Source organism: Pelodiscus sinensis, chromosome 21 (assembly GCF_049634645.1).
Source record: "Pelodiscus sinensis isolate JC-2024 chromosome 21, ASM4963464v1, whole genome shotgun sequence".
In the NCBI taxonomy this organism is placed as follows: Eukaryota; Metazoa; Chordata; order Testudines; family Trionychidae; genus Pelodiscus; species Pelodiscus sinensis.
In genome coordinates this window covers 5,366,453-5,379,419 of record NC_134731.1, presented here as the reverse complement: position 1 = coordinate 5,379,419, position 12,967 = coordinate 5,366,453, and the positions used below count along the sequence as shown (strand labels likewise).

General features: G+C 41.9%; 1 protein-coding gene across 6 annotated transcripts; it reads right to left on the bottom strand.

Annotated features, from left to right (window-relative positions):
- Positions 1 to 499: 499 nt before the first annotated feature.
- Positions 500 to 12,832, bottom strand: PRR11 (proline rich 11). Of its 6 annotated transcripts, none has more exons than XM_006138661.4 (11): positions 12,329 to 12,698; positions 11,624 to 11,785; positions 7,995 to 8,109; positions 7,362 to 7,515; positions 6,315 to 6,437; positions 4,694 to 4,936; positions 4,471 to 4,566; positions 2,757 to 2,869; positions 2,569 to 2,628; positions 2,389 to 2,485; positions 500 to 1,319 (listed from the first exon to the last, which is right to left on the bottom strand). In XM_006138661.4, the coding sequence occupies exons 2-11, from the start codon at positions 11,625 to 11,627 to the stop codon at positions 1,251 to 1,253; spliced, it is 1,074 nt and encodes a 357-aa protein (XP_006138723.2). In that variant the 5' UTR covers positions 11,628 to 11,785; positions 12,329 to 12,698; the 3' UTR covers positions 500 to 1,250. The 6 variants fall into 6 exon arrangements, with proteins under 6 accessions (XP_006138723.2, XP_014436860.2, XP_025035097.2 ...); XM_014581374.3 differs by having other exon boundaries at positions 11,638 to 11,785; XM_025179312.2 differs by lacking the exons at positions 11,624 to 11,785; positions 12,329 to 12,698 and adding an exon at positions 12,810 to 12,832.
- Positions 12,833 to 12,967: the final 135 nt, after the last annotated feature.

The window sequence follows — 12,967 nt, the reverse complement described above, 5'->3', positions numbered from 1 at the left end:
AAACCATCCTGCAAACATGTAACTAGCATGATAGCCTTCTAAGGAGCAATGTGGTGACCTCTCTGGGTTATAGAACAGAGCAAGCTACTGCAACTAGAAGTCCAGCTCATTCCCCCTTAAAACGTTGCACATTCAATACACTGGAAATAAAATTCAATCTGTCAACAGGGCTGTTACAGTGATTTAGTTTCAAATTAAAATTGTAGTAGTGTTTTAGAAAAATACAGTTCTTGTTGGTCTTTAAAGTGCTGCATAGTCCTGTCTTTCGTTTCAGCAAGTCCAGACTAACATGGCTACATTCCTATTACAGTTCAAAAAGACTGGGATACTATTAAGATGTACTTAGTTAATACAATAGGAAATGAGTAATCAAAGGTGGAAAATATGCAGCATTAATGTGTATAAGAAATCTGAATAGCAGCAGTGGGAGTTCAAGATGGCTAATGGTAATTATAGTCTTGTTTAGGAATCTTGATCCATGATCTTTCCATTCCTAGAACACCAATTAGGATCTTTGAGCTTTCTATTTCAAAGCAGTTCAATAATAGTATTACTTAGTTCCTAAACCCAACGTTCCTGTGAGGTCAATATGTTAAGTCAAATTTTGCAGATGGAGAAACAGATACATTTAGTGACCAAGGTGACATAGCAAGTCAGTAGGAGAGCCAGGAATTTAGGAGAATGTAGCACTAAGCAGGACTGCCCAAAATTAGGTGTGTTACTGTTAATATAAAACAAGCCAAACTGGTATATGCTGGAAAACTGTTAATACTTTCTTACTGAGTCACATAACTTTTATAAAAAATATTGCAAACCTCTCTGTTACTGGAGATACTGAAGTCCTAAATTACTTCCCTCTTTTGAATTTTGTTTTCTCTAACATTACAAATAGTGCTAAAGTCATCTTTTAAAAGGTCAGTCTAATGTTCAATTTAAATTGCTTCCTAGAACACATGCATCTATATCACAAAAAGACAACACTCTATGGAAGTTTCAACACAAGTCAAGATTCCAAAAGACCAATGAGACTTTATTCTCTTCTCAGACTTCAAAGAGGTATTCCAGAGTCAAAATTGAGGCACTGTAGAAGGACCCTCGGGGGAAGGCTTTACTTCTTGAGGACCACAAAAACGGCACTTTATGTGTGCTAAACTTAAAGTTGCAAATTCATTACCTCTTAGTGATATAAAACTGGGGTTAGACAAGTAGCTACTGACCCTCAATTGATATAAAAACATTGCAGCACAGGTCTAGTTCTGCTCATCAAAGCTGTTTGCATTATGTAACCGAGCTGGAGAGGGAGTCTTTGGGTGAGCCAGCTGTTAAAGTAAGAACAAGTTATATTTAGATTTTAATTTTCAGTAACAATTACATACTTCCAAGCAGGTAATTCTTATTCATCTCATCCTAAGTGTAAACGAGCATGTAAACTAAGAGAATTCTTAACATGGAAAACATTTTAAAACCTCAGTCTCTTTCCAGTGTCAGAAGCTGTCTTGTTTATTGGTTATTGTTTTCTAAATAATGGTTCCCAAAAAAATGCTACCATCATGTAAGACACAGTTCTTTGAGAACCTCTGCGTATTCCCACTTGTAGTGTGTATTCCTGCAACCAATGAATCTCAGAGACATCTGGAAAGAAGCATGTTAAGTGAGCCCCACCTCAGTCCCAAATGTTTGGAATGAAGTGCCATGCAAACATAATCTTCTGAGTTCCTCCTCCTAAATTGTAAAACCCTATGGAAAAAGAACTCTGAGAATTGAACATGGGGGAGACTTTGCAAGGGTAATCCCCACACATAGGAGCATGCAGAGACACCCTTTGATGAAGAATCCTTCAGTGCTGCCAGTTGTGCATGTTGAACCCTTTGTTATGTTTTGAATTACATTTAAGCAATCAAGTCTGCTTTTTACACTAGCAATATGTGACTCTTCTAGCACACTTTTCATTCTCAGAGTACACTTTTCATTCTCAAAGTACTGCATATACATTAACTAAGTAGTAGGTAGCATGAAGCAGTGGACTCGGTATCAGGAGAGCAGATTTCTGTTTCCAGTTTCTGTCCAGGACCTGCTGGTTGATCTTGGGCAAGCCACATCATCTTTCTATAGCTGTTTTCCCATCTGTAAAATGGGAATAAAGACCTTCCTACATAAAACACTAAGATCTACGAAGGAAAAGTTTATTAGAGATAAATGTCACTATTATGAGTGAAGCATCAAGAGCTTTCACCTCACACTGACATCTTTTATGTCTGCCAAGCGCCATGCAGCTTAATGGTACTGTACATGAGATAAATACTGTTTTGGAAAAATATCTTATATTGGGCTTTTAAAACTGACCAAAACTTTATGCAACAAGAAACTGGCTTAAACACAAAGCCTTGCCTGAAATTTGCGCCTCAGTGCTTGTGTCATTATTGGTGTCAATCCTGTGCCGGTTTCCATGTTCTCTTTGTTAGTCAATGGAGTTCCACCAGGACTCCTGAGGAAATCATAAAAATTGTAAGGGACATTACTCTTATTTCTGATTAGTTAAAAAACAGAAGATGACCAAAAGGAAGTTACCTCTGAATATTGACTTTCTTAAGATGTTTTCTAAGGTCTATTTGATTTTTGCTGGGAGTACTGGAAAAAAAACAAACCCCAAAATGTTAAAACCAACGTATTTTTCAGTACTATCAGTAATAATTCTTATTCTAAACATAGAGCATCTTTTCTCTGTTTGATAGCAAAGAATGTAGAAACATCCTTACATTAAGAGATTTGTAATAGGAGCTGGTGGCAGCTTGGATTTAGGTCTCAGATTGATGCTTTGTAAATCTGAGACTGTAATTAATGCCCTCTGCTGCTTGACCGGTGAGCCTGCCTAAAATTAAAAAGAAAGATGTTACCAAAAATAAATTTTAAAAGACACCACTAAACATACAATCTATTTAATATGTATACCATGTGTGTTTTTAGTGCATTATGGCTCATCAGTTCTTTTGAGTCATTAAGATTGAATATACCTTTGAAAAAAAATAGCCATTTTATAGAAGATTCCCATAAAAGCATTGTACATTATATATGTACATATATGGTTAAAATGTACACATGCATAAAGCTCCATGAATACTGAATGCTATTTCCTAAACTAAAAAGGAGCACTCCCATGCATTGACCCTGGTGGAAGTCACTTAACCTCTCTGCCTCAAATTCCACATCTGCAAAATTAGGATAACAATATTTACGCACATATATTACTATGGATTTGGAGACTGGAATAGTCCCATGGTGTCCAACCAGTTCTGAAGCAGGCTATAGTGAACTAGCCACACTCAACTGGCCAAATAGCGACACTGTTCAAGCCAATTAGCCACACTCAACTGGCCAAATAGCCACACGTAGCTAGTGGCTAGCATGTTGGATACCACGGGATTAGTCAGTCGATGAGCCCAAATTCATCTTTGGAGTGAGCCCATTGAAGTTTTTGAATGAACTGTACATAAAGGATGGATATCATGAAATGTTTGTAGAGCTCTTTGAAGGTTTATATAGGCATGCTAGCTATGATTAACTGAAATCTCAAATCTCTCATAATGTATTCAGTGAACTACTTTATTAATTAGTTTTCTCATCATTATCCCAAAATGTATTGTCTTGAACAACATAAGCAAAAGAATAGGCTAGCTAAGAACATGAATACATAAATGTTTTAAAATAAACATCCCACACGAGATGGAAAAGATCAAAGGGAATAGCATACATTTAGCACTTCAATAGGGAATATTCATTCAGGCAGAAGAAATAGTTGGGGCTTAAGTTTATTTTTAGGAGAATGGTTGAGAGTTGAACTGTCAAATGCAATTTTTCAGCTAACCAGAGAACAGACACTAGCCTTGGTTACAACCGTGGTCTGAAAAATTCAATACATGGTTCTAAAAAAAGAACAAAGAAGTTTTGCGGAAGCCAAGAAAGATCAGAAATATGATTCTGGTCTCCACAGCCAATATTCTCAAAGGCATTTAGGCAGCTTACACCTGCCTATACCCTGTAAGGCTGAACAACTTAGCAGTCATTTTTGACACAGTCCAGGGAAACCAGGAATTATTTTTGTCAGAACAAAACTTCAAGACATAAATCCTGGGTATAGTGCACAGCCCAACCAAATGAACTATGCACTGACTGCAATCTTTCCCCAGAACCAAGCAAAGGAGTTGCTCCACAGCTACTACTTCAGACTGGCGTGGGTGGGAGGGGAGAGAAAAGGTTGTGTATCTGCTCTGCAGAACCATTAATCCTGCACTCAGATCTCCACTGTCCACAGAGCCCCTATAGAATAAGGCTTCCCAGCATATATGGGTTCTACAGCTACTGCATGAGGCTCCCACCATCACACAGTGGAACACATTGGTTTCACAGCAGGCAGGATTTGCCCCAGAACAGTACTATCCAGTTGCACAATTCCCTACACGTCCTTCAGTTTACCTGGCCTGTTTTTGTGTAATTCTGTATCTTCTTTAGTTTCACGTTCAGGAGATCCTTGAGAGTGATTTGTATGGGCCCATCTTTTACTGATGTAGCCTGAAAACAAAGGGAAGTTGGAATGAATAGTAGAATCAGCAAATTATATGGCTCATGTTTTCCTTACTTCATACAAAAATCCATCAAATACCAATTGAAGAAATATAGTTATTCTATTACACCCTACCTGAAGTGCTTTTGTCCCATTGCCCTTTTTGAGTAGGACAGGTGCAGGTGGTGGTGGTAGAGGAGGAGGAGGAGGTGGTGGAGGTGGAGGAGGGGGGACCGATGCAGGTTGCGGCACTCCTGCACAAGGCAGGGATATTGGGTCTGCCACGCCGATCTGTGCATTAACAGGAACAGCTAGTAATGGCTTATCACACCTTCGGCAAGGAGAGCTTTCTGAGGAACTAACAACAGTCCCATTCATCTAGGGAGAAGAAAAGACGACAAAATGAAGAGCATTACATTAACTGTTTAAAGAATAGCAATGCGTAGGGAATGGAGTTCCTAACTTCCATTGATCCAGGATGCCAGGCCCATGACGTGCCTGCTACTGAAGTGATCATCCAGCTGGCTAACTGCTGCCTTCCAGCCCCATGATGGCTGCATTTCAGTAATTTTCCATGCGTAGGGAACACAAAGTGTTTTCCAATTAAAGGAGCTAAGACAGCAGTTCTCAAACCATGGGGAATATGTTTTTTTTCTTTTCTTTTTGAAGAGCTCTGGCTGTCAGCCCTGGGTGACGGGTGTGTGTGCAGAAGGGCCATGCACACCGGGAGACGTGGAAAAAGGGACAGCTGGAGCCCTGGCACAAGGGCTCTCCTTCCCCCCTTAATATCTCACAGGGAGGCAGCAACACCACCCTACCCAATCCTCACCTAGTGGCAGCAGGACTCCGGATGTCAGCCCGAGTGGCAGTGCAGAAGCAAGGGTGGCAATGGGGTGCTAAATCTGCTGCTATTGTGCTTCAGAGAGGGGTGGCTGCATGTGTATGTATTTTGTACCCAGGCAGTAGCCACTGCTTTCTGCCCTGCCTTCAGAGCCAGGTGGCTGTATGCAGTGCTTTTTGTTTTGTTTAAAAAAAAAAAAAAAAAAAAAAGGTGCCGGTACTCCAGGGGAAAAGTTGTTGAGCTCTGACTGGAGATGCCAGTACTGCGTACTGGGCAGTACCATCACAAAAAAAACCACTGCATGTTCTTGGGGGTGGGGAGAGAATACATGACTAAAAATACAAAGGTGGGGGGCAATCAAATGGGTTTGAGATCCACTCAGCTTCAGACATACAGGGTATTTTTTATTTACACAGGCTGTATAATTTCCAATTCTATTCCATATTAGGGGTGGGATTTTCAGAAGTACCTCTGTGACTTGATGGCACAAGTTTCATTAACTACATTCATTTGATCATCAAAACTCAGAGAACATTCCCTACTTCTGTTTATATGTAGTCTGTGATCCAATTATATTCTACTAAATGTCAGCAGGAGGAAATATTTAGGCCAAAAGTTCTTCTAATATTTAATTTTAATATTTCTTTTAATATTTAATGTACTGGATTTCAAGGCAGTGAGGTCTCTTCAGTAGCATACACTTAGCAAAAACAAATTTAGCTTCCATCACTGACCACACGTTTTAAATGCTTAGGACAGTGCCTTTTTTGTGGCCCTCTAAAAAGTTATGAATGGAGATGTGGACCCCTTTGGAAAGCTTCAAAATAGTCCATGGACCTGGACTGCGTTGAAAGCCACCAGCTTAGGCAAACATGAGAAAAATCACATTGCTAATGGGAATAATATGTGACTGACCTGGATCACACCTTGTAATCTGGAAAATTCAGTTTCCAGCTTTTCCACCTGTTGCTTCAGCATGTTCAGTTGCCGCAGGTAGAGTCTCGAAGGAAATATGGCGTCTTTGATTACTTCAAAACTCTAAGCATCACAAAGAAACCAGAAGATTATTTTCAGAGTTAAACACACTAGGTGAAATTTCAAAAACACTTTAAGTGACTCGGGAGCACAACTCTAATTGAAAATCATTGAAAAATCTTCTGATTGTATTCAGTGGCAAAGAGCAACATGGATTGGCCAATTCAAATCTACTCTCTCATTTTTTTCCTCTCTCATCCTTTGGTCAGAGTACACCAGAAAAGCAGACTTGATACATTCATAAGATCTCATCTTATAATTTGCTAAGTTTGAATGTTGCAAGGGTCTTCAAACTGATACTGAGGAATTGAAGGATGGGCCATGTTTCCTTGGTAAGATTCTCAATAAGTTTTCAAATTTTAACCCTGAACCCCACAGTACATTTTTTGTCTGACCCATCAAGGTCATACACTATTATCTCCTAGACCATTAAGAGTTGCAAGCTGGGCCCTATGACATTGCAAATACTCCAAATATTGCAATGAAAATCTCCAGCTTTACATGCAATCTCAATGTCACTGTAATTTTGGGTACTTTTACAAAACCTATTTTCCCAACAGATGATACCTCCACTTGAACCTTAATAATTTCCTACCAAGCCTTTCCTTGGACAATAGGGATGTTAAAATATGGTTTTTTTTTGGTAAATGTATAACCGCTGAAATGTATAACCCTGTGAGAACTGCCCCCCTTCCCTCTCTGATACAGAGGCAGCAAAGGGAAGGGTATAACCATGCAGGTTAACCGATAAGCCCAGATTCATTAGTTAACCATTCACACATTTACACCATCCATCCCTACTAGACAGAGATTTTCCAATAACTAGAATTAAACTTTCACTTTAATTCTGGAGCTAGGTTCAGTATACATGCCCAGAGCTCTATGGTGATCTCTCACAGGTAGAAAACAGAGATTTAGAAAACATACCTGTGCAACACTGTTCTGGCACCACCAGTACAAAGACGATGCTGTCATTGCCAGGGGCCTTACTGCATTCTTTACATTGGGGAGGACTAACGGCCAGACTGAGAAGGTGCTACTTTGGCTGTGGGGAGAATCTGGAGGAAGACCATTCAATAACCTGTATAAGAAAATTTCAAATTCAACTTTACAAGTAAATACAGAAATTTAGCCATCCAGATATATAACTATGATCAATTTGCTGGTAATTTACAAGTGTCAATATAACAGGCAAGTTTGGCTTAAACTTCAGTGCAGGGAAAGGGAATGGTAGGAAAGATTGCATTGTACTGTGTAGGGAAACTTTCCTGCCCTGGCAAAGGTATAGATTTTCCTAACAGTTTTTTTCAGGCTCTAGTTACTGAGTTTTTGTGACAACTCTCTTTCAAGCCCCATTTCCTGAGGCATTTAAAATACAATTGGACAGGAAGGACACTGGAAGATATATAAGAGAAAACAATTCTGCAGCAGACAGGCCATGAAGTAGATGGGACTCAACAAGTCTCCATCTACAATGTCTGTGACTCAGTGTACTGTTTGGAACTAGCAATGGACCTATGAATTGAATTAATGAGAAAACTAAATGTAATGTGAGTTTACCTTTGAGGGAGAGGATTCAAGCACCGCACTTTAGTGAAATCTCCTTTCTTGTTCACTAGAAGTTTTGCCCGGGCCCGCAGCTTCCGCCGGCGTTGCTTGTACTTTGCCATTATTTCTAGGGAACCAAGATCAAGAGCAGTTAAATCACTAAGCAAGAATTTATAATCCTACTTTTATTACAGAGCAAACTGCCACAAGAGGGTGAAAAAGAGGAGGGAATGCATGTCAATAGTCCCACTTCAAAATATTTGGAATTATCTTTTTAGAACAGAAGTAATGGTTAGAAGCATGAAGAAATTTGTATTACTTCGAGAAGATTTTTTCTGATCACTGATAACATGTACAAACTTTAAGGTAGGTTAAGGTAGCTAATGAAATGATGTAGAAATTGACATTTCGAACTCTCCCATTTTAAACCACACCATGCCAGTGAACATTCAGGAATTTTTAACAAGGGATACTGGGAAGAAAGGGCAAATCATAGATTTGCTAAGAGGAAATCACCACATCATTCTGCACAAGATACAGAAAAATAATATAGCCAGGACCTTTGTAAAATGCACTGCTTGCTCTAAGGGTGCCAAAAGAATGCTCTCTTTGTCCTCCATGGAATAGATATGTTTTGAAAGATGTACATTCTCCTTGGCTTGTTCAATCTTCCTCTTCTCTAGTGAGAATGCCAAGAAGCAGTTCTTAATTGTGCCAGCTGTGGTAATGGTTTTGTAACATGGATACCTCTCTACTGAAAATCAGACTGAGACTTATCAACTCATTATACACAGCCATTCCCACCTGATGGTTGTGTGTTGAACTGCCAATCACCACCACCATGTATTCATGTTTGAACTGGTACCTATAAGTCAAAACCTGCCTCCATCCAACAAACATTCATGTTAAAGCTTTTAGTTTAAATATTTTAAAGTAAGAGAATTTAGGCACAAGCTCTGTAGTAGGATTGTCTGACTTCTGCTAGCCATGGCTAGTGAATGCTTTTAGTTTGAATTTCTGTAAAGATTCTTGGAAAGAGAAGCTGGGTGAGGTCATTTCTTTTAAAATACCATCTTCTGTATTTGGGACTGACAAGTCTACAGCCCACATAAAGGTTATGAGACAGCTGAGCACAGTTTATGTTCTAATTGAACAACTCTTGAGCTATCAAGATATTGCAGCCTATTAAACATAGGATTTTAAAAATAATGTTTTAATTTACTTTACAAAAATAAGAGCTTAAAGAAGTTAAGATTGCACTTCCAATTAGTTCAACTATTCAGCTTTACTCCCAGTCTGAAGAGTTAAGTAGCATGGCTGTATGCTGCTAAGCTGCCATTGCATGGAAGCACAGTAATTTGTATGTCTAGTAATCCCCATGCAAACAGTCATCTCTGCACAGTGATCAGTTTAAGAGCAGAGAGCTGCACTAAGGCCTCAAAACAAAGAATCCATTCCTTTTTCATAATGCACTACAGTATAATTATTTTAGGTTGTATCAGAGTTCAAAGTAAATGCATTCTCAAATGAATAGTCAGAGAGGCATTTACCTCATTTTTAAAAACAGGTTTCTTCATTTCTTTGCTATTCACTAATTTACATTCCATTCATTAAAATAAAATGGACCTGCATCTAGTATATGCTTGGGGAACTGCAACATAATTTGGAACCCTTTTCAGGAAATCACACACTAACATGGCTATAGTGTCACTGTTTAAGTGTCAGCCACTTTCCTCTCAGCTTCTAGTTAGAGAAGAATTTCCATGTGGTTAAGACACCGGACTGGTACTCACACTGGGTTCAATTTTTCCATCTGTAAAATGGGAACAAAATCTTTCTTTTTCTCCCATTGTGTCTTCCCTAGTTAGAGGCAATCTCCATGTTTTATTATGTACACTAGCACTTCAGAGCTATGAACACCTCAGGAACAGGGATTGTTCATAAATCTGAACAAAACGTTATGGTCATTCTTTCAAAAGTTTAATGCTGAATGTTGACTTAATACAGGATTGGAAATTTACTGTGCAAAAGAAAAATGCTGCTTTCTCTTTATTTCTTTCTAGTTGTTTATGTTTAACAGAGTCCTGTTTGGAGGAGAGGATGTTTCTGCACTGCCCAATTGTGCGATGCAGGTTCCAAATGAGGTGCATGGTTGACCAGTCAGTTCATGATGCAGGTGTATGTAACTCTGCAGCTAGGGTTGCCAGGTGTCCAGTATCCAACCGGACAGTCCAGTTTTTGGGGCCTCTGTCAGGTAAAAAAATTCAGAAAATACCAGACATGTGCAATGTCCGGTATTTCCTGGTTTTCCAGCTGGGCGCCCAACAAAGGCCTGGAGAGGGGAGTGGCTGGGAGGTAGGGTGCGATTGGCGCTGGGAGCCTCTGGTTGTGTCTGATGTAGGAGTGACGCCTGGGGAAGAGAAGGCCTGTCTATGCTCTTGAGCACTGTTCAAGCATGTTGTGGAGCCGTAACCGGACTCGCTCGTGCATCGCTGGGACTGTGTGCGGGACAGGCAGTGCCCTGGGATCTGCATGTGCCCATGTCAGTTCCACTCCCCGCCAGCTGATTCTCTCCCCCCCCCAGCCTACCCCACTCCCCCGACCTCCTCCCGGAAAGCCCTGCTTCCCGCTGGCCGGTTCTCCTCCTCTCAATCTCTCCCCAGCCAGCCCCGCTGCCCCCGACTCCCCCCCAACCAGCCCTGCTTTCCGCCGGCTGCCCCCCCCGATCTCCCCTAGCTATACCCGCTGCCTCCGAGCTCCCGCCCCCAGCCCTGCTTCCTGCCAGCCACCTCCCCCAGTTTCCCCCGGCCAGCCCCACTGCCCCCGATCCCCTCCCCGCCAGCCCTACTTCCCGTCTCCCCTCCCACCCCCTTCCAGCCAGCCCCATTCCCCTCCCGGCAGGTCCCTTCTCCTCCTTCTCCCCCGCAATCAAGTGTGTCCGGTATTTTTTCTGAAGCTACCTGGTAACCCTATCTGCAGCACCTAGCACAGCAGGGCCTTTGAGCACTTGAGAACTAGTACACTCTTCATCTGGATTTGAATACATAGTGGGAATGGCTGGCCCACTTCAAAAGCAACTTTCCACCTTTTGATATTCACACTTCATTCACTATTGGGAGTGGGTCACATCCACTTTGGGGGGAGGCCTAGTTAGTACTGGCCTCTTCTTTTCATGAGCTGGTATATTCATGTCTGTCTCTGTCATTTCCACTCCTATGCATCTGATGAAGTGGATTCCAGACCACAAAAGCTTATGCCCAAATAAATGTGTTAGTGTTTAAGGTGCCATTGATGGATCTATCCTTCATGAATTTATCTACTTCTTTTTTGAACCCTCTTAAAGTCCTGGTCTTCCTCTGGCAAGGAGTTCTGCAGGTTGCCTCATTCTTTAACAGATAACTAGGTTCCCAAACTGTACTGCCTGCCTGTGGCAGGTTACCCACCAGCCTAGCAGGGCATGAACATAAATATGACCATACTAGGACAAACGAAAGGTCCATCTAGCCTAGTATCCTGTCTTCCAACAGTGGTCAATGCCAGGTGCCCCACAGAGAGCAAGCAGAACAGGTAATCATTAAGTGAGCCCTCCCGTCATCCATTCCCAGCCTCTGACAAACAGAGTCTAGGGACATCATTCCTACCCATCCTGGCTTACAGCCTTCGATGAATCTGTCCTCCATAAATTTATCTACTTCTTTTCTGAACCCTCTTAAAGTCCTGGTCTTCACAACATCCTCAGGCAAAGACTTCCCAGGTTGACGATGTGCTTCATGAAGACAAACTTCCTTTTGTTTGCTTTATACCTAGGGTTGCCAGATGGTTAAAAAAAAAAAAAAATACCGGACACAATTGACATGACATCACAATCTACATTACATCTTATTTAGAAAATACTGGGCATTTATATTTTCTTAATTTATTTCCTGAGCAGAAAGCTCAAATACTGGACTGTCCGGTTCAAAACCGGATGCCTGGCACCCTATTGATACCTGCTCATTTTAATCTGGTGGCCTACGGCTCTTAAGTGATGGGAACAAGTGCGTGTTTTTGCCTTACTCTCCATACCTGTCATGATTTTATAGACTGCTACCATATCCCCCGCCTCTCTTCTGAGCTGAAAAGTCCCAGGCGTTTTAACCTCTCCCCATAGAGCAGCCTCATCGCTTGTGTTGCCCTTGTCTGAACTTTTTCCAGTGCCAAGAGATCTTCTGAACCCCCTTCTCTACCCACCCATGCCCCTCCCCCCGCTCAGCACCCCCCAGTGGTGCTGCCCCAGCCACACCGCCCCCTGTGCCCCGGGGGGGGGGAGGTGGTTGCAAGTCTCCCCCCCTCCTTGGCTTACTTACCTGCCCATGCATCCGGGCAACGTCCCTGAAATTCAAAATCGCTAGCCCAACCACTCTCATCCAATCGCAGCCTCGCTCTCTTCTGCCTCCCACTGACGCCGACACCAGCCAGAGCTATCCGGGCCCTGATTGGTGCAGGGAATTCAGGCCCAGCCAGTCCACGCCGGACGTGAACAAGAGAGGGAGGAAGAGGGGGAAAAAGGCCCAATGCCGGCATAGCTCTCATTTGCTATCCGCGCATCCCGCGACGCAACGAAAGACAATAGCCGCGCGATTGGTTGGAAAGGTTTCGGTCCAACCAATCAGTTTGCTAGTGTCTGGTTTAGAAATGACCAATCAGATTAAACGTTGGGAGGGGGAAGACGCCAATAAGAGAGCGCTGGACAAGATAAACGAAAAAGAGGCCTATTTTCTCCGCCCTCCCCTGAGACAGACCAATCACAAAACAGTGAAAACCCTTCTATCCTATTACCTACTGTACCTCCTATCTCAGCCAATCACAATTGGAGTCCACTCGCAGCCAGTCATAATTCGCAGCTCTCCTTTACTAACCAATCAAAGGGTTCAACTTCTCTTCCAACCAACCACAGTATCCGTGTCATTAACAGCGTTTAGCTGTTTCTCTGCCCAATGGGCGCG

What these genes read in the sequence shown, in the direction of transcription:
- PRR11 (XM_006138662.4), bottom strand. Translation starts at nt 12,554, where the DNA reads ATGAGAGCTATGCCGGCATTGGGCCTTTTTCCCCCTCTTCCTCCCTCT. An exon ending in TTGCCCGGATGCATGGGCAG is followed by an intron (nt 8,110 to 12,328) that starts GTAAGTAAGCCA and finishes TTGGTTCCCTAG; the next exon opens with AAATAATGGCAAAGTACAAG. An exon ending in CACTGAGGCGCAAATTTCAG is followed by an intron (nt 1,320 to 2,388) that starts GCAAGGCTTTGT and finishes TTACTTTAACAG; the next exon opens with CTGGCTCACCCAAAGACTCC.